General features: G+C 40.3%; 1 protein-coding gene across 1 annotated transcript in view; it reads left to right on the forward strand.

Moving 5' to 3' along the window:
* The window catches only part of MESD (mesoderm development LRP chaperone), a 121,819-nt gene that overhangs the window by 25,052 nt on the left and 76,279 nt on the right, over positions 1 to 20,488 (forward strand). The window contains exons 3-4 of the mRNA XM_084642464.1: positions 7,482 to 7,616; positions 17,871 to 17,959. Of these exons, the coding sequence (XP_084498590.1) occupies positions 17,924 to 17,959 (36 nt within the window). The 5' untranslated portion in view covers positions 7,482 to 7,616; positions 17,871 to 17,923. The remainder of the gene's footprint in view (positions 1 to 7,481; positions 7,617 to 17,870; positions 17,960 to 20,488) is intronic.

Raw genomic sequence — 20,488 nt, forward strand, 5'->3', positions numbered from 1 at the left:
TTCTGCAAGCTTTCCAAATGCTGCTTCATGGTTTGCAACACATCACTATCAAGTTCGTTAGTCAAGTTTATTACTAAGTCATGAAGAGACGGAAAGGAATCCAGTTCACGACGACTAAGACGTTTATGCCACAGTTTCAATTTTGTCACCATGGCGCTCACTCTGTCTTGAACATGGAATATGGATATGAGTTTCCCTTGCAAGGATAGATTGAGGTTGTTTAAATGTGCAAAGATATATACAATATATGCTAGTTTGCATAGCCATTTCCGGTTGTCTATACGGTCTCGCAGGTTAAAGGTTTCATCTAAAAAAACTTTCAGTTCTTCTCGCAGCTCAAACAGGCGATTCAGCGTTTTCACTTTTCCACGTGAAAGCCAACGCACTTCAGTAAGAAATAGGAGTTGTATGTAATCGCTGCCCATCTAATCACAGAGCTGAGAAAACAGCCAGGCATTCAGAGGGCGGCCTTTCACAAAATTGATTATTTTCACAGCTTCATGTAGCACTTGCTGTAGATCTGCCTGCATGTTCTGGGTGGCGAGTGCTTCCCTGTGAATGCAACAATGAGTCAATTTTGCTTCTGGCGCAACAGCTTGAATACGTGCAACAACTCCTTTCTTCGAACCAATCATGGCTCTGGTGCCATCCGTGCTTATTCCAACACAATGACTTCAATCCAAGTTACTGTTTTTGATAAAGTCATCAATAACTTTAAAAATAGCACAATCTATAGCTTTGCTAGCCTTGTCTCCAATCATCACTTGCACCATTACTTTGGCTGCAGGTTTTACTAATGTGTCACCAATCACTTCAGCAGCTCCAGACTGTGCAATTAAGTACACCACACTATATGAAGCTTCCAAAGCTTTCATATTTTCACCTCCCATCACATTACAAATTGTTTTCTGGGACTTCTGGAGATCTTTGACCTATTTTTGAAGAAGGCTACAGGTTTTCCCTCATATTCTTTGTTTGCTATTGAGATGGCATTTTAGGCTGGATGGTTTCATACTTTCATTTGTGAGAGTCTTGTAACAAATCACACATAGTGGAACAGGCTCCACCTCATCGCCAGTCCACGAAAATCCAAGTTTAAGATATTCTTCAACATAGTTGCAGGCTTTTTTCTTTTTTTTGCAGCTGATACGTTCAATAAAGTTACAGATGGTTCACACGGTTCACTAATTTTATTGTCACAATTGTCTGATGTAGCCATATCACTGCATTTTTTCGCATAATTATCACTAACATTCGCATTTCCTTCATAATTTTCTTTTGTACATTTCAAACTTCCCGTTTTTAGCCAGCGATCCATTGTAAATGGGTTTAACAAAGAGAAATTTTGTATAAATTTTGTATGTACTTGCTATGATCTTTAGATTACTACAAGTAGTTTATTCACTTTTATTTGTCAGTATGACTTCTGCGCATGCCACAAAGGCAAGTGTATTGCCCGAGTGGTGGTAACACGCACATGTGGTTTGCGTCAGCTCTGCTGTGCTATTAGATGTTACTGAACACGTCATCATATTAGTTTACAATGTAAACCTGTGTGTATTTCTACTGTACAAGTGCACACCATTCTTATATATTAAATTTTAGTGAATTATTTTCTGCTGCTAAAAAAAAAAACTATGATAAAGTAAAATAAAAAATTCTGCCGCGTACCCTTTGAAACCCTTTCACGTACCACCAGGGGTACGCATACCACACTTTGGGTAATACTGCTATAAATCCTTGATTATTCTATTATTTTTGCTGGCATTCTGTAGTATGCCATAATTTTCCAAACACTCTCTATGTATGCTGTCAAAGGCCTTCTGGAAATCTATAGAATTTATTGCAAGAGGGGTTTTCCACTCCACACTTTGTTCTAATATGTCTGAGAGCATTATGGTCTGGACATGGTCTCGGTTGTCTGAACCCTGCTTGTTTCTGTCTAACCTGAATGTCTACCTAGCTTAAAAAACAAACAAACAAAAGACATGGGGAACATATGTTGTGTGTATATATAGAGAAGAAGAAATGAACAACTTAATCAAGGCAGGAAAATATTTTTAATATTTTAAATTAGACTATGAAAGTAGAAACAATTTATTTTTAAAAACTGCTGTTTCAGTTCTCGGCATTCTTAGGTCATTCACTATTCTTGTGACAGACATTTTAACCCAATCACTGACAGTGACTCACATTTGTTTTGTACTTGTGTGGACAAAGGCTCAAAACGTTTGGGGGTATGGAAGGAATGATTCTTGCTGCATTGCTGTAGTCTGCTTCTAATATTAGAACAGAGTGAGCAGTTCACTTCCTGGAGACCTCAACTAGCTTTGTGTTCTCCAGCGTTTTTCATTGGTATCAGACATGTGGAATAAATTATTATAAGTTGCTTGTTAATGTTGAGTACCACCAGGATTTGTAATACTTAATCCTTTTATTCCAGTGGTCTGTGAAGTCTGAATAAAGCAAAATACTGTTACATCACTGGTTTTCATTAAAATTAATACTCTTATGTGAAAGTATTATTTAGTAAAAAGAAAAGGAGTACTTGTGGCACCTTAGACTAACAAATTTATTTGAGCATAAGCTTTCGTGAGCTACAGCTGAAGTGCTGTAGCTCACGAAAGTTTATGCTCAAATAAATTTGTTAGTCTCTAAGGTGCCACAAGTACTCCTTTTCTTTTTGCGAATACAGACTAACACGGCTTGTCAAGGTTCCTCCCCCACTCTGAACTCTAGGGTACAGATGTGGGGACCTGCATGAAAAACCTCCTAAGCTTATCTTTACCAGCTTAGGTCAAAACTTCCCCAAGGTACAAAATATTACATCCGTTATCCTTGGACTGGCCGCTACCACCACCAAACTAATACTGGTTACTGGGGAAGAGCTGTTTGGACGCGTCCTTCCCCCCCAAAATACTTCCCAAAACCTTGCACCCCACTTCCTGGACAAGGTTTGGTAAAAAGCCTCACCAATTTGCCTAGGTGACTACAGACCCAGACCCTTGGATCTTAAGAACAATGAACAATCCTCCCAACACTTGCACCCCCCCTTTCCTGGGAAATGTTGGATAAAAAGCCTCACCAATTTGCATAGGTGACCACAGACCCAAACCCTTGGATCTGAGAACAATGAAAAAGCATTCAGTGTTTTACAAGAAGACTTTTAATAAAAAATAGAAGTAAATAGAAATAAAGAAATCCCCCCTGTAAAATCAGGATGGTAGATATCTTACAGGGTAATTAGATTCAAAAACATAGAGAACCCCTCTAGGCAAAACCTTAAGTTACAAAAAAGATACACAGACAGAAATAGTTATTCTATTCAGCACAATTCTTTTCTCAGCCATTTAAAGAAATCATAATCTAACACATACCTAGCTAGATTACTTACTAAAAGTTCTAAGACTCCATTCCTGGTCTATCCCCGGCCAAGACGACTACAGACAGACACAGACCCTTTGTTCTCTCCCTCCTCCCAGCTTTTGAAAGTATCTTGTCTCCTCATTGGTCATTTTGGTCAGGTGCCAGCGAGGTTACCTTTAGCTTCTTAACCCTTTACAGGTGAGAGGAGCTTTCCCCTGGCCAGGAGGGATTTCAAAGGGGTTTACCCTTCCCTTTATATTTATGACACGGCTGCTACTCTGAAACCTATTATTTAGTGTAATTATGGAATATAACTTTATATGTTATAAGCTTTAGGAACATGGCAGTTATTCTTGTGTACTAGGATAGTGCACTGTGTAATTCTGTGTAATTCATGGGCACCAAAAGTGATATTAGAAAAGTTTAAGGTTATAACAAAGGTTTCAGAAAACCTGGATTTGTGCTGGAAATGGCCCACCTGATGATCACTTTAGATAAGCTATTACCAGCAGGACAGTGGGGTGGGAGGAGGTATTGTTTCATATTCTCTGTGTATATATAAAGTCTGCTGCAGTTTCCACGGTATGCATCCGATGAAGTGAGCTGTAGCTCACGAAAGCTCATGCTCAAATAAATTGGTTAGTCTCTAAGGTGCCACAAGTACTCCTTTTCTTAAAGCTCTTTTAGTAACTCTGTTGACTTATTCTGTATTTTCATGGTGTGATGGGGTGTACCTGGACTTTGCTGCTCCCTGCAGGAGGCCCTACAGTCTTACTACACCCTGCCCCAGAAAAGGAGCAGCAAAGGTGGGTCCTCCAGGCCTGCCTGGAGAGGGCTCCCAGGGCCCAGATAAAAGGAACTGCAGGGCTTTAGCAGGTCAGTTCCTGGCTGGGACCATGGGATGGGGTAGGGTGCGGTGTGGTGCAATGCTACTCTTTGGCCAGAGAAGCTTGAGTTCGGTTCTGCTGCATCTGCGTAAGCTGGGACAGACTGGACCTGAGAGCTTTAACCCTGAGGTAAGGGGTGAAGATAAAGGGGCCAAGTGAGAAAAGGCCCAGGTGCGAAGCAGCAACAAATTGAAGTGAGCACTATGTGGCTTCTGTTTATAGGATCCCTGGTTTGGAACCCAGAGGAGTGGGTGGGCGGGCTGACTTTACCCGCTAGCCACTGGTGAAGTGATGTAAACCCTGAAAAGGGGACCAGACTCACTTGAATGCCTGAGCAAAAGGCTGAATTTAAAGGGCCCAAAGCTGGGGCTGAAGACCCTGGTGAGGGCAGATAGTTTTGTTGGGCTTGTATTATCCCAGAAGGGGTTCATTTGGACTTTGTGACCTGGGCTGAGGGTTAAATCATTGAAGACCCCACCAAGATTAGCTGAGAACCGCAGGGGGCTCCAGGAGCAGGAAAAGGACTGCAGTACTGCACTCAGCTGCAAAGAGGTGCTCAAAAGGTGAGTGCCCCCGTTACACAGGGAGATACCTGAAAGCAGAATTTGCTCCCTCAGTTCTCTGTTTTATGGGTAATTTTATTTCTATTTCCATATTTATGCTCCTTGTTTACATAGTTTAAGGTACATTTACAAACATTATTTTTTGGATAGTTGGCCAAGCTACCAAAGGCCTTACTTGATGACGTTTCTATTTATCTGTATGCAACATGATGGCTTTTGAATGCTGCATCTGATCAATTCAAAAATGTTAGGGATTTCATCTAAAAAAAAAAAAAGAATTGGAAAAAGTACAGAGAAAGGCAACAAAAATGATTAGGGCTATGGAACAGCTTCCATATGAGGAGAGATTAAAAAGACTGGGCCTGTCCACCTTAGAAAAGAGAGGACTAGGAGGGGATATGATCGAGGTCTATATAATCATGGAGAAAGTGAATAGGGAGATGTTATTTACCCCTTCATGTAACACAAGAACCAGGGGTTACCTGTTGAAATTAACAGGCAGCAGGTTTAAAACAAACAATAGGAAGTATTTCTTTACACAACACACAGTCAACTGTGGAACTTTTTTCCCGTGGGATGTTGTGAAGGCCAAAAGTATAAGTGGGTTCAAAAAAGAATTAGATGAATTCATGGAGAAGAGGTCCATCTATGGCTATTAGCCAAGATGGTCAGGGATGCAACCACATGCTCTGGGTATCCCTAAGCCTCCAACTGCCAGAAACATCTGTGTCTGACAGTGGCCAGTCCCATAAGACTATATGGACCATTGGTCTGTCCAGTGCAGCCATTCTTATGGAATGTTTTGGGCATCAGGTTCCTGGCATGTGGCAGGAGAGAATGAGGTTGCGGGGGACACAGAACCCCTGGCATCAGGGAGAAGGTGGAGTGGTGTGTAGGGACTCTCTGAAATAGAGAGAACTGGGAGGTGGCACACCAGGAGATTGTAGGGGAAATGGCAGGAGGCCTTCGTGTGTGCAATGAGTTTGGTCTATAGTAGCAACTAAGAGTATGTCTGCATTGCAGCTGGGAGCATCCTTCATAGCCCAAGTAGATGCGGATGTTGCAGCATGCATGGCTGCTTGGGCTAGCTGCTCATGTCTTATCCCCTGGGTGTGAGCTCAGGGTGGCTAGCCCAAATCACTGCCCATGCCACAATGTCCACATTGCTATTTTTAGCATGCTAATTCAAGTAGAACTAGCATGAGTCTGTCTTCCTGGGCTGGAGGCTACGCTTCCAGCTGCAATGTAGACACACCCAACATATGCAACCCTCTAATAAAGTAAAGATCCCTAGCCATGGGTGTGTTGAAGACAGTGAACATCAACAAAGGAATCTTCTAAAATCAGCAAAACTCATTTTTCCAGAAGTCTTTTCTTTCTCGCTTCATTTAAATTTAACACAGCTGGCATGTTCCATTTATCTCAACATTATCCGCTCCCCGGCACGGGAGAACTGATGCAGATTGTAGTGCCTGTAAACCCAGGGAAATATAATGCTGCTTTAAGCAGCATTAACTTTTGCACTACAGCTCCCTTTCCTGTCCACCACAGCCTCATTGTTGGACGTAACCACAGCAGGAATCTTAAAGCAGACGGGTGGAATAAGGGGGCCCAGGACAACATGCAGAGGGATAGGTATGCAGAGTCCTTCACAGATCTTGGGGTTCTGAACTGTTACAAGGCCATGACTCCTTCCCTTCCTTGCCACCTTTAATCCTCCTTCCTGAGTGAGAAAATGTGTCATACTTGCTGCTGCATTGAACATGCTGATATTTTGTTGAAACTTTTTCCTTTTGGAGCATTTTTCTGTAGAAGGGAATGATGTGATTTGTGTGCTCAGCATACAGTATAAAGAATCACTTAGTGTAAAGAGCCATTGGCATCTCAAGCACCGTGTCATGTTAGAAAGTGGGAAATTGATTCCTTTAATGCTTAATTTTTGAAAAGTGCGGGAGGTTTAGATCGTACTCCCATTAAGTCCCTGGAGATCAAATGCAAATGTGACCAAAAGCCATTGCCACATTTTAGATCAGTGGTCCCCAAACTTTTCCTCTCACCCCCCACCCCTTCCAGTAATATAATGGGTCCACACTCCACCCCTCCCCCAAGCTGGGAGTGGAGCCGGGACCAGGAGCAGAGCCGCAGCTGGGAGTGTGGGCCGGGAGCCGAGAGTGGTGGCTGGCAGCTGAGCCATGGCTGGGAGCAGGGACGCAGCTAGGCCTGGGGGCTAAGCTGGGGACGCAGCCAGGGGCTGGGCTGGAGTGGAGCTGGGGGGCCGAGCGGGGCTGGGTGGTGCTATCTTCCCACCCTTTCAGGAGGGCTGACCTGGCCCACCTGGGTGTTCCTTTGCACCCCCATTAGGGAAGCGTGCCCCACAGTTTGGGGACCACTGTTTTCGATCTACATTGGCAAAGGCAAAAACATTCAGAGTTAGAGCTGCCACTACAGCCTTAATGCATTCCACTGTTGTTAGGTATGAGAGCACATGTGACACATAGAATCATACAGTGATCTCCAACTTCTGCAATTCCTGCAGCCATAATGGGGTGCAAGGGTAGCCCTAGTTCGGAGTGCCCTTGTTGAATGTGGGGTTATAAGAATATTTCACATCAGGGAAAGAATTACTGCGCGAATATGATGTGACCCTCAGCTCTTATTCGTGTAGATGGTGCAGCTCACGGACCATCCTTACAAATATTTCCGGCACAAGATTTAACATCGCCTGGTCTATTCTTGCTGTTGGTCCAAGGATTGAACCTTTCTGTGATGATCTTCAGAGTCCACGTTTGAGGAACTTAAGGTACTGAATAAAACTTTGGGTTAATTTTAATAAGGGAAGAGGGAAGGCTTATTAACAAGCCAGTACATGCTTTTATGTTCTGCTCCTTTTCAGCTGATTGGACAGACCACCAAGGGACCTAGATAAGGGGCACCGTTATACATATCTAAATAAGAAGAGTGATTTTTTTATCAGTTATTTTATTTTACACTATTACATTGAATTGTGATTTTGCCTGAAATAATGTTTTGTTATTCAACTGACTGTAGTCAGGACTGTGTTTTGCTAACATTAATGTACCTCATACATTATTTAGCTGTTAATTGCGAACAGGAATTATCAAACAAAGGCTGAGACAATTTACTCAATTGCTGTCTGTGCTCACCCACATTAATGATCAAAATACAATACACAAAATGCTGCATATATAAATGAGTACAACAGGAAGGATTAACTGTATAATTAATTAACTATGGTGAATTATCCTTGATCAAGAATGTTACTAAAACGTACGTGTAAGAGCAGGTAAACACTGAAGATGAACAGCATCCTGATTCTTTAATCTACGCCTGCTCTGCAACAGAGAAGCAGGGGGTTTACTTTTACTTTTTTCGAATGCCTCAAGATCTGAGCATGCTCTGTTGGAGCAGGATACAGAGCAGACTGCAGCTCTGTTCTGTGTCTGTTAAGGAAGTGAGCCCCACCTCAGCTAAAATGGGCAAAACATCCTTGGTAAACAGACCATTGGGCAGAGCTTTTCACAATTAGCAATTACTCCATAAACCCGAACTGGCCACTGCCCAACTTGAACTGAATCTTTATCCTCCCACACCATTTTGTTTAGAAACTATTTTTATTTTTAAACAATGATACTCAGTAGCAACACCCATCCTGAAGGGCATGGCCTGTTCTTACAGTAATCCCAACTTTTGCATAAATTAGCAATTACCATGCCATCCCTTCTAACTGAAGTGAAACAGGCCTGTAAATGATGAAAGTCAGAGACTAATATGTAATAGCCCGTACATTTTAATTAATGAAAGGGGAACAAATTGCTCTACAATGCTGTATTGTTAAGGTCTACCCCACGCAAAGCGTTCCTTCCAGTTGTTGTGACAATACATTCTTCATGATGCTGTTCTGGAAAGTGAATGAATTGGAAATTCATCAATCGGGACAGGCTGAAACCTCCAGAAATCCTTTCCATTCCCACATTGGACTCAAACTGAGTCCCAGAGACAAAAGGTGAGTGTTTTAGTGTGTTCAGTTTCTGAGAGCGGGATTGTGCCGTAATTTAGTTCTAGCAGCTGAACTCTTTTGTCTTCTGACTTCAAACTAAGCCTTGAATCCTGCTTCAATAAATGCTTAGAGCAGGTGACAAGGGTGGGGTGTGGGAGATTTGCTAAAAGCTCTTTTCAGCATTATGAGCCTGGGTTTACTTCCACACTGGCTCAGGCCCTGGTATAATTTAGAACTTGAGCGGGGCTAATCTAAACTCTACCAGTTGCCTTTGGCCCCCAGGGGCCAGTATGTTAACTGCCACATGACCTACACCGGGGAGAGTATAGCCAGTTCCATACCACTCAGGAACTCCTCCTCACTAGGACACTCATTAACTGCCTGTTTACACCATGTTTCTAGTCTCTTTGTGTTGCGGTAGTGGGGCCAAGGATCTGAGATATGTCCTATTAAAATGGAAAGCAGAATACGTATCAATAACACAAAACATTCTGAGCGATATCAAACAAATTTAAGGGTAAGGCTGTGTGAGTCAAGACTATGTGCATGAGGAAGACTGCTCACATAGGATTGAGCCCTAGCAAGGAACAAGGCTTTAAGAAGCAGACAGCAATACGAAACTATAAAAAGTATAAGTCAATTTTTTTCTGTAAGTGTTTGATAGTTATGTCTTTCGCACTCATTTTGGTTTTGTCATCAGATTGTTAAATCACATCTTGGAGTTTATCTGACACCAAAGGAACTAGTAGCAGAGCTTTGTGAGTGTGTGTGTGTGTGTGTGTGTGTGTGTGTGTGTGTGTGTAAAGCACGTGATCCCTACAAAGTTTTCTAAAAGTTTGCACTTTCAAGATGAAAATGATCAGTCTTTCATTCAGAGCAGTTGAATGTGCAAATAGATTTAAATAGTATCAAATTTTTCCTCGGGGAGAGAATAACAAGACAATTATAAAAAGAATATTTCACAAGACAGACTAGATCCAAAACTCACAGCAAAGTGCTGGAGGAAATAATGTGGGGAGCCATCTTTAGTTCTTGTGTAAATGTCCCAAAATGAAAAACTTCTGGTCTGATGTTAGAAAAATAATCCAAGAGTTATTTTAGGAATATAGCCTCCAAATTCCTACTTTTAAGGTGTAAATCAAGCAACTGTCTGAATTTACTGAAATAAAACAATACCAGTAGATAACTGTTCAGAATTATTGTGACTGTGGCCAACAAATGTATTTCATCACTATGGTTGCAAAAACAAACACCAACCAAAGAACTGTAGTTGACGAGAATAAAATAATTAAGGGAAATGGAACAATTTTACTGCCTGGGTTAGATTAACAACTGAATTATCTGAGGAAAGATGAACAAAGTGGGGTGAACTGGATACAAATACATCATTTGATCCCTAACCTCTCCAATTACACTATCATGTAGTTTAAGGATTTAGTTAAAAACTCGGACCTCACTTGGATCCTCCAGTCTGAAACCACCTCAGCCCCATATATGAGTGGTGGATGGGAGAGAGTCGGCTCCAAATCTCTGGCTCTGAGCTCAGCTCTACAGTTTGGGGTATAAATTAGATCCAAAATTGGAAGGGACTTATTTTCTGTGTCTGGTTCGGACGCAGCCCAAGATGACAAAAATTCTTGAGAACACCTGAGCACCTGAACCTTCTGCCATTCAAGTTTAATTACACCCCTAATTAACAAGTACTAAAATACTGTACTGTTAAGAAAAAGTGTAATTTTTCTATAAAACATAAATAAAAAGAAAAGGAGTACTTGTGGCACCTTAGAGACTAACCAATTTATTTGAGCATGAGCTTTCGTGAGCTACAGCTCACTTCATCGGATGCATACTGTGAGTTTTCACAGTATGCATCCGGTGAAGTGAGCTGTAGCTCACGAAAGCTCATGCTCAAATAAATTGGTTAGTCTCTAAGGTGCCACAAGTACTCCTTTTCTTTTTGCGAATACAGACTAACACGGCTGTTACTCTGAAACCTGTCATAAATAAGAGATTTCTTTTAATTATTGCAAACAGGGCTTTTAAAGAAAATAGATAAAGGTTAGAAATTAAAAAAAAATGGGAATAAAGAAAAGGGCTAAGAACAAGGAAAAAGAGAAGAAGTCAGATGAGGATGAGAAAACAAAAACCCCCCATAAATAACAATCTCAGTCCCCTGTCTTCTCTATTTGTATTTGTCTGTTTGGGGCCCAACTCAGCAAACCTTTGCTTGTGCAAGTTCTTGCTAACATGAGTAATTCCACTGAGGCAAAATCTCTACATGTCTATTCCAATCTCCTTCTCTTCAACCTTGACTGTGCAAAATGCTTCTGGTAAGATCATCTTCCTGGTTCATCACTCTGACTGCTTCAACAACTCTCTTTCCATTACTTCACCAGCTACCCACTCTCCACTGTATCAAATACAACCTTCCCTCCTTCTACCTTTCTGGCCGTTCATGACTTAGGGCCATTAGGGTGGATGGGACTATTAATCTGTCCTGAAGTAGGCTGCCACCTTTGCTCCATCAACCTTCCCAAGTTTTACCACCCACCAATCAGTTTCTCCTTTCATTGCCTTCTCCCAGGTCATACCTGTATGCATAAAGGAATTCTCCCCCGCTCCAAATATCCATAAAGTCACTACCTTACCCTCACTCCTAACCCTCTTTAAACGTTGCTTCTGCCACTATGCCTAGGAAACTTGACATCTGATCATAAATGCACTGTGACTACTGCTTTGCTGTGCAGTAAGCATTTTGCTGACACCTTGTCCTCCTGTCTCCACCCCATTTGTCCACCTGTTCCGTTTTGTTGTAAACCAAAATTTTAAGCTCCTTAGGGCAGCGACTGTCTTTGTGCTTCATGGCTGTATGGTGCCTAGCACAAGGGTGGGGGGTCTCCTTCCTTATTAGAGCCTCAAGGCACTACTACTGCTGTAATACAAATAAATTATACTGGTACACTCATATTTGCATAGGTACTGAAATATGAGGGTGATAGGTGCAGTATAAAACCTAAGCAAACAGAATAGGATAAGGACCAGTTGTGTGAGTAATCATTTTCAGGATTGCCTCCTGAGACTGTAAGATCTTTGTGGCAGGGATCTGTCTTCTCACATGTTTGAAAACTCCATGCACGTGTATGGAACTATATAAATTACAAATGCTAGTTATTGTTAATATCATGATACCCTCTTTGACTCTTATGCTTGGCAGAAATAATCAAATAGAAGCACTTCACATTTTCAAAGCAGGGTACAAACAATTATTCCTTTGGCAGGTAAATAAGTATCTGCATCCCCGTGGTACAGTCCGGGAACCTGAGACAGGCAGGTTAAATGATTTGCATAAAAGTAGCAGAGGAGGAAATAGAACTGAGAAGTTCCTGGCTTCCACTACCATGCTTATTGTTCTAGACTGCGCTTCTGCTAAAGAAAAACATGATCTTTACTCTCTAGACTTACACTGAAACTAAGTAATATAGCCGTATTTTAAAAGAGACTGTGGATTTAAGTAATACATTGATGCACTTCCAAATATTTTTGGCACCACTGTATTTAAAAGTAAAAGATAAAGTTCCATATTTATATTACAGTTTATGGATAGCCATAAACTTTACTGCAAATGTTTCCTCACTGAAAAAGAACTTAAGTTTTAATCAGAGTTGCATAAAATCTAACCCACCTCATCCAAATTATTTTGTACGTGAATGGTGCTGAAATATACCGAAACTAACAACTTTCAAATAGTTTCTCTAGTTTGACTATATATTTTATACGTTTTTAGAAAAGTAAATCATATAAAAGTATTTTCCCCCTAGTCAGCAATAAGAATGACATCATAGAGAGAGAATGTACACAGTGCAGAAAGTGTCCTGCTGGTTTGTATTAGCTTCCCTGGTCAGACACATCCTATGTAGCACTGGGTAAGATTTACCAGTTTGAAAATAGACAAGCAGAGAGTTCATTGTGGCAAGAAATTTCTTTGCAGCAATCTTAGGAACATCCTTGGAAGATGACTACGTGGTCATTCTTAGTCAGACTAGAACTGTGGTCAAATCTGTCTAACTATGATATACCCCATTAAAAGAAAACATGGTAGCTGATAATGCCAGGCACTATTATGAATGGTCTTTTACAACACAGACAGAGAGGTGAGAGCCTTCCTAAGACAGATGGGGAAATTCACCTAGTTGTGGTGGAAAAGACAGGCCCTTTGACAACAGGGGGAAAATATTTTATTGTATACCGGGAACCAGCCTACAAATGATATGCCATTTTCAGTCCTCTGTCACTGGAATGCTCTTCACAAGGTTTATTTCTATGGGACTCTGTTGTTCATTCTCTGGGACTACTGTTTCTTGTGTTAGTGATATAACATATCACACTAGAAGGTAAATCACACATTTCTTTCCTTTGCTGAAACAGAAATGGATTATTCATAAGGGTGAACTGAAAATCTCTGCAGAGAGAAGGGTCTGCACATATATGCACATAATTTCCAATAGTGTCAATAAGCTGTGTATGGGAATATTGAGTGTCTGTAGGAAGTATGAAAGGCAACTTCAGTATTCCTTCCCCCCTTGCTCTCCCTTCCTGAATACAGTACCTGTGCAATCCCTTCTGAAATATATGCAGAGTATTGTAGGGTGTTAAATAGGTTTTATTTTCATTTTGTGGACGGCCTAAAGCTGTTGGTTGACTGACTGGACACAGCCAAAAGAGGTCTCTGTTGGTATCCCTGTTGCTAAGATCTCTGTCCTTAAGCCCTACATTTCCTGCATAAATGATTGCAGCAAAGAGTCCTGTGGCACCTTATAGAATAACAGACGTATTGGAGCATAAGCTTTCGTGGGTGAATACCCACTTCTTCAGATGCATGTAGTGGAAATTTCCAGAGGCAGGTATAAATATGCAAGAAAAAATCAGGCTCAGGATAACGAGGTTAGTTCAGTCAGGGAGGATGAGCCCCCTTCTAGCAGTTGAGGTGTGAACACCAAAGGAGGAGAAACTGCTTTTGTAGTTGGCGAGCCATTAACAGGCTTTGTTTGTTTAATCCTGAGCTGATGGTGTCAAATTTGCAAATGAACTGAAGCTCAGCAGTTTCTCTTTGAAGTTTGGTCCTGAAGTTTTTTTTGCTGCAGGATGGCGACCTTTAAATCTGCTGTTGTGTGTCCAGGGAGGTTGAAGTGTTCTCCTACCGAGTTTTGTATACTGCCATTCCTAATATCTGATATGTGTCCATTTATCCTTTTATGTAGGGACTGTCTAGTTTGGCCGATGTACATAGCAGAGAGGCATTGCTGGCACATGATGGCATATGTTACATTGGTGGACGTGCAGGTGAATGAACCAGTGATGGTGTGGCTGATCTGGTTAGGTCCTGTGATGGTGTCGCTGGTGTAGATATGTGGGCAGAGTTGGCATCAAGGTTTGTTGCATGGATTGGTTCCTGAGTTAGAGTTACTATGGTGCAGTGTGTTGTTGCTGGTGAGAATATGCATAAATGATTGTAGCCCTGGAAGGATAATCTTGTCCTGCATTTCTAACTACATAAGTAAAAGTTTGAACAACAGAGCATTTGTATGCTGGTGGGTGGTAGACAAAGCCTGCTCATACGCGTACATTGTTCAGACTTTTTAGAGCTCTATGACAACGTCTAGCCAATGACAACTGTGCAGATGTCTAAATAATGATGGCAGTAAGGTCCCACTAGTACTGATATAATTAAGGAGATGGGTTGAAAAGAGACGGAGGAGATAAAGGAGAGCAATGAGTAGAAAAAGCTTCTTATGACTGAACTGTGAATTTTCTAAAAGATCCCAACTCACTAGCATGAGGCATGCTGTGCTGATGGACTGGCAGTGATACACATACAACTGTTTTTGTCTGGCATACAGGTGTTTAACTTGGCATCTGCTAGCTAATTATCAAGCAGCCAAACATTTGGAGGGGCTCAACATGTTTAACAGAAAGTGGTCCTTGTCCTTCTCCATAACAAGCTCGGTACATGTGCTGGAGCTACTGTTTCACTTCCTCCCTACTCACCTCCTTGACTTCGACTCACTGTCCAAAAACCCGACCCTACTTGGTAACTAAGCAGCAGAGTGTTAGTGAAGGATTTAGATAGAGAAGGAGTTTATAATCGCTTGAGATCTTTATTTTTGGGTCTGGCCTTTTACCAGTTCATTCAGTAGAAGTGGAGAGGGAGCAATGATAAGCTCTTGATGGTACCCAATATTCTGATTGTTCGTTGTTTTTTTCAGGAGCCGGTATTAGTATTTTGTTGTTCTTCAGAAAGTTCCTTTTGTTTTGAATACTCTGCCTGATTGGTAGAATGATGAGCAACAACTGAGGGAGTGTGTGTGTATGCCCCTTTGATTTGTTTGAGAAATCCAAAGAACAACCAGAACCTGTAAGATCGGGATAAAAGGTAGCCACTTATTTCCATAGAAAGTGTTCATCTGTATGGTGTTAAAACTTTCACCAGAAGCTAGTAAGAGTGTTTTCCTGAGTATACGATTAATCAATGACAACTTATTTTGATGATCCTATACATGTAACTTGTATCCTATGGAGGTGCTTGGAGTTTGTGGAAACAAAAGGAACTAATATTCATCCCTCCTTGCTTGCTCATGCAGTTTAAACCATGAGCCAGAAGTACATTTCTTAATAAAACTCAATCCTGTTTCTAATTCTCCCCTGGAGTTTTAAATATTACTACTGTGAATGTAGCAGCCCATTTCCTCTTCAGTGATTTTCTTATGTAGTCTGCACGCTCTTTGGGGGAGACAATTTGCCTTGTCTATGGGTCTGATCTTGCATTCTCTGAGCATCCCAAACTCCCATTGATTTGGAAAGGACACGATGGGTCTGATTCTTGGCTGGGTTAGATCTGCTTGTGCTCCAGAGATACAAAACAGCCTGAGAGCTAGCACAGCCAGCCTCTGGAAGACCCCTCAGCATAGAGGAGATGGAAGGTGAGACTTCCCCAACAGGTAGACTATATAAGAAAAAATGTGTGTTGCTAGTTTGATGCTGAGATGTAGCTTGATCGTATGTGTGTGGTGATGCAGTAAAGTGAAATCTTTATGCTTTTTGTCCGGGCACTAGACTGTGGAAATGTCAATACTTAGACAAGAACAAAGAACAGTTCTTGATTGTGTTTTAGGATGTGTACTGACCTTGTGGAGTAGAGGCACTCTCATTCTAAGGAGATGGTTGTCGTATTCCAACCTAGATCACTAATGTCCGGTATAAATAATGAGTGAAATACAAAATCGCTGTCTACCCAGAACAGAAGGTTGAACTGAGACCTGGTGTAAAAAGATGCAACTCCAGTAACTATTTATACCAGGCCTGAATCCAGCCTGGAGTGATTAGACAGTAGTTTACAATTCCCTTTTGCTTTATCTGAGTTTACAAATGCCAAAGAAGCTCATCCAGACCATAATTTTGTCATTAACAGACTTCTTCCTGTGCCAATTTTGGTGGATAATCCAAACGTTCTGACTTGACCCGTCAAGGGCAATTGAATATTGCAAAAGAAATCAAATACCTTCCATGTATTGAGACAGATGAGTACGAGACATCCAAAACTTTTTCACTTAAATTCAGCTCATCTATCAGTAGCACAAATAATTTTAGATGTAAAATTGTGGATGCATCTTTGGCATGTAGCAGTATGAATTGCCATTGCAATAGGATGAAGGCTATTTTTAAAATAGTTTTAGATGAGTACCCAAAATGTGTTTATATAATTACTTTTACTTAACAACATGCTTTATTCATTTTTTTTGGTCTTGTTATTATAGATTTTTTTTCCACTGCCTTCTAGTACAGAAAACACAATGCTGTCGAGTACAGTCTGATAAGGCAATAGGCATAGCTTATATGATCAGATTTCTAAGGAGTGCTCCAAGAAATGCTATTATCATCAATGTTCTCTCAATACACTTCTAGGTAAATTAAATACTCGCCCACAATCACAGAATAACTATTTTTAAACAAAGCTGTCTAGCAACTCAAATATTACAGTGATAGGGGACTAATAAGTGCTTAGTTGTCCTACAGTATTATCTATTTATTTAAATTTAATGTGCTCTTTTTCCTTACATAATAAGAAACTGTAATAGTAAAACTTTTCTGTGTGCTTAATCCACAGGAGTGGTTTGGAAAGTATCTTGGGTCTATACAGTTCAGAAGAGCCATTACCCATAATGAAGTGCTGGTTGCAGGCACCCGTGTTCTGTAATAATCCCTCAACCAACAATAGGGGTTTAGTCCTAAGCAATCAGTGTGGAGACTCTGAGTTTACCAACTTCTGCTTTATTCAGGCTTTTCATCAGCATGGGGTTTATATCAGCAAGTGTCCAACCTCTATTTAGCCCCTTATTTTAAAAACAATTCTACAGAATTGTACAATAAAGGTGCCAAACTCTACAATTTACAGTAGTGTTACTGGACTGTTGTAAACGTTACTCTGGGATAGGGTAGTTTTGTGTGTATTGTTGTTTCTTTTAAATGGTATCTTCAGAAGGGAAGAGTGGCAGATAACAGCAGGGAATTGAATGTGTTTACATTTAGGATGGGCAAATTCATTTTGCCATTGCTTGAACATTGTGGCTTTGCATTCTCCTTAGGATAGACTGTGAAAGTGGGCAGTAGGGAGAAAAGAGGAAAAAATCAATGAAAAAGGGTGGAAAATGGAGCCAAGAAAGTGCAGAGTGGAAAACAAATCCAGTGAGGTCTGTATAAAGGAGAAAAGAGGGAGAATGAAAAACTTTAATGCAAAAAAATACATGCGCCAGCCTAGATTTTAGGGGGTGGCCTGTGCCCTTAATTGACATCACAGTTAATAGAAAAAATGTATTTCTAAAAAAAATCTAATCACTTTTTAAAAGAAATATAGATTTAAATTACGGAATAACCAGATTCTGAAGCTTCACTATTTTTATGAACTCAGAATGTAGTTCGAGACATTTGCAAAACTTTGACGTATAATTTTAACAATTTTGTATATCTTTGTTTCTATTGCAGTTATACCAACAGCTCCTGAAACACCTCGAAATCCCATAACCCTCAACCAAAGAATGTGCAATTTAATGGATAAAGCCATCTGCTTTAAGGTTAGAATGCTGGTAGGTTTGTGTTTTTATTCCAATGTCTCTGCATACCTGGTTTTTTCCATGTGATTTGGATGGCTACATTTTTACCATTTAATCTGTCAAGAAATATGATGACCTCTTTTGACCTATTAAGTAAACAGAACTGTAGCTTTAGCCTACTCAAATATGATGCATCTGACTAAAGCATTTCAACATCTTCATTTCCAATGTTGTGCTTTTAAAAAAGAAAGTATGTTCTTTTATGACATTTTGGACACAAACAGGGGCTTGCATGAGTAAGTAAATGTGTTTTGTTTGATCTCTGTAGCTGTTACATAACACATTTAATTAGAGCAACACTGTGACTGGCAGATGTGATGCTGCTATGTAATAATCTAAGAATACTGCTATAATTATATTAATACTGCATGTGACTTGGTCAGTGAGATTGTTACTGTTTAACTATATGGGTTTATTAGACATTCTTATATGAACATATTGATTTAGTGTAACAGTGGACCATTGGAAAAACAAATAGGAAAGCAACACAGTGGATCTAAATAAGTAACCTCGGAACAAACACTTGGAAGCAATTACAAGACAATGGCCCATAAACTCCAGCCTGAAGTTGCACAGCTGTTTTGTGAGCTAACAGAGCAACGAACAATCAGCAGTCAAAAAGTGACAGTTTCTGGGAAAAGGGATGTGACGAAAAAGACATAGTGGCCTATTTCGGAGTATGCAGACACTCTTGCCGTTTTTAAAGGAGACTTTCCCTGAAGCAGAGAGAGAACTGGTTTGTGAAACCAACAGGGTTAACTAGAAATTGAATAGGATTCTATAGAAATTACCTTATATTACATTGCAAAGGTTTTTAGAGTACCCTTTCTGTAGTCTCTTCTAACCCTTTATATAGAAAGGGTATAATTTTCATTGTTTTTTTAGTTCTTCAGGGTGGTTCAAAAAAGCAAGAGAATATAATCTCCTAATAAATTCTCTCAGACTTTTCCATAGGAGTTCAATGTCACTTCTGGGCCATTATTAACAAAGCACTTGCTTCCATTACCACTACCCATAACTCTCTCTGTTCTTTGTTCCTATCCACACTCTCCAGGTATATCATGTTTTTGCCCAAATTAGTGCATACATGGGTACATTTTCTGTAGCTCTTTCAAAGTTTGGCCCCTGGTTGTGCAATATTCATATTTCTCCAATTGTCAAAACAGAGGAACATGATAAAATATTTACTTTACTCCGACACTTGCCAAAAATGCCAAGCTTTAATAATTTTTGTTTTGTTATGATACATTCCATCAGAGGACCTTAACAGGCTTTACAAACACTAATGCATTACTAATCATAATGCACCTGTGAGCTGGTTAAGTATTATTATCCCCACTTTACAGATGAAAAATGGAGGTACCAAGAGATTAAAACCCACATCTTCAAAAATGAACATTAATTAACAAAGTTAGAGGCCACTTTTTTAAAGTTTGGGTGCAACTGACTTTGCCATTGTCACGCAGGAAGTCCAGTAAAGTTGGCAACTCAAGATAGTGATGTTATTTACAGAAAGCTCCTTCGTGTGATGTTGTTGCCAGTACATAGATGTCACTCGAATACACTGTATTATAAATCAGAGTGAAAGGCTAAGAAAAATATAGAAAGTACCCACCTTTAAAATTTCAACAATAACAAGCTGGGTGTGGCCACTCTAAAACTAACAGATGCTTAGGAGAAGGGAAGGGTGGGAAGGCTTTCTGCTTACCAGTTCCACAGTCTAGTTAGTAAAAAAAACATCTGACACCAGTGCGGCCTGAAAGACCCTGAGACTGGGTGGGGCTACAGCGATTACAATGAATAAAATGAATAAACTGTGTTGGTAGGGTTTGGAATATAGTTCTTGAACCAAACTTTTTTTTTATTCGTATAATTAACTTAATGTTTGAGTAATTGTGAATGAAAACTTAAGAATTGTTGCCTGCATTTTAAAAAAGTTTACGATCTTTAAACTTTTTTTTTTCCCCTCCCCCAAGGAGCCTGTGAGGCTGTTCCCTTAAAGCTGATCCTGAAAGCTGCTGCTTCATGCTTAATTTGCTGCGCTTCAATTGGACATTGTGACAGTTTTGGTGTTTATGAACAAGACTGCTATTTACAGAAAATACTGCCTCCCATTTGACAGCAGTTAGATACTGAGAGAAACTCACTGGAAAGTGGGTAGGTCAGAGATGGAAAAAGCAGATTTTGCACATGAAAAACTCCCTGGAAAAGAGTTTACAAAATGGTAATGACCTGAAATTTCTTTGAAGAGGGATTTTAAGGATCTAAACCATATGGCTTGACCTGAAATCAACTTTGTGGAAGTGAGAGACATCCTAATTCTGGAAAAATATAAAAAAACATCTCACATATAGATCCACCCACTCTTCCAGTAACCCACAAACCCTGAACTGTCTCTCCAACATATGAGGTCACCTGGAACAGGCACTTAGTTTGTTGAATTCTCCTTTTATTTGGGTTTGTTCATTTAGTTCTGATTCAAGATGAATT

The sequence above is a fragment of the Lepidochelys olivacea genome (genome assembly GCF_965140295.1).
Source record: "Lepidochelys olivacea isolate rLepOli2 genome assembly, chromosome: 10".
NCBI lineage: Eukaryota > Metazoa > Chordata > Testudines > Cheloniidae > Lepidochelys > Lepidochelys olivacea.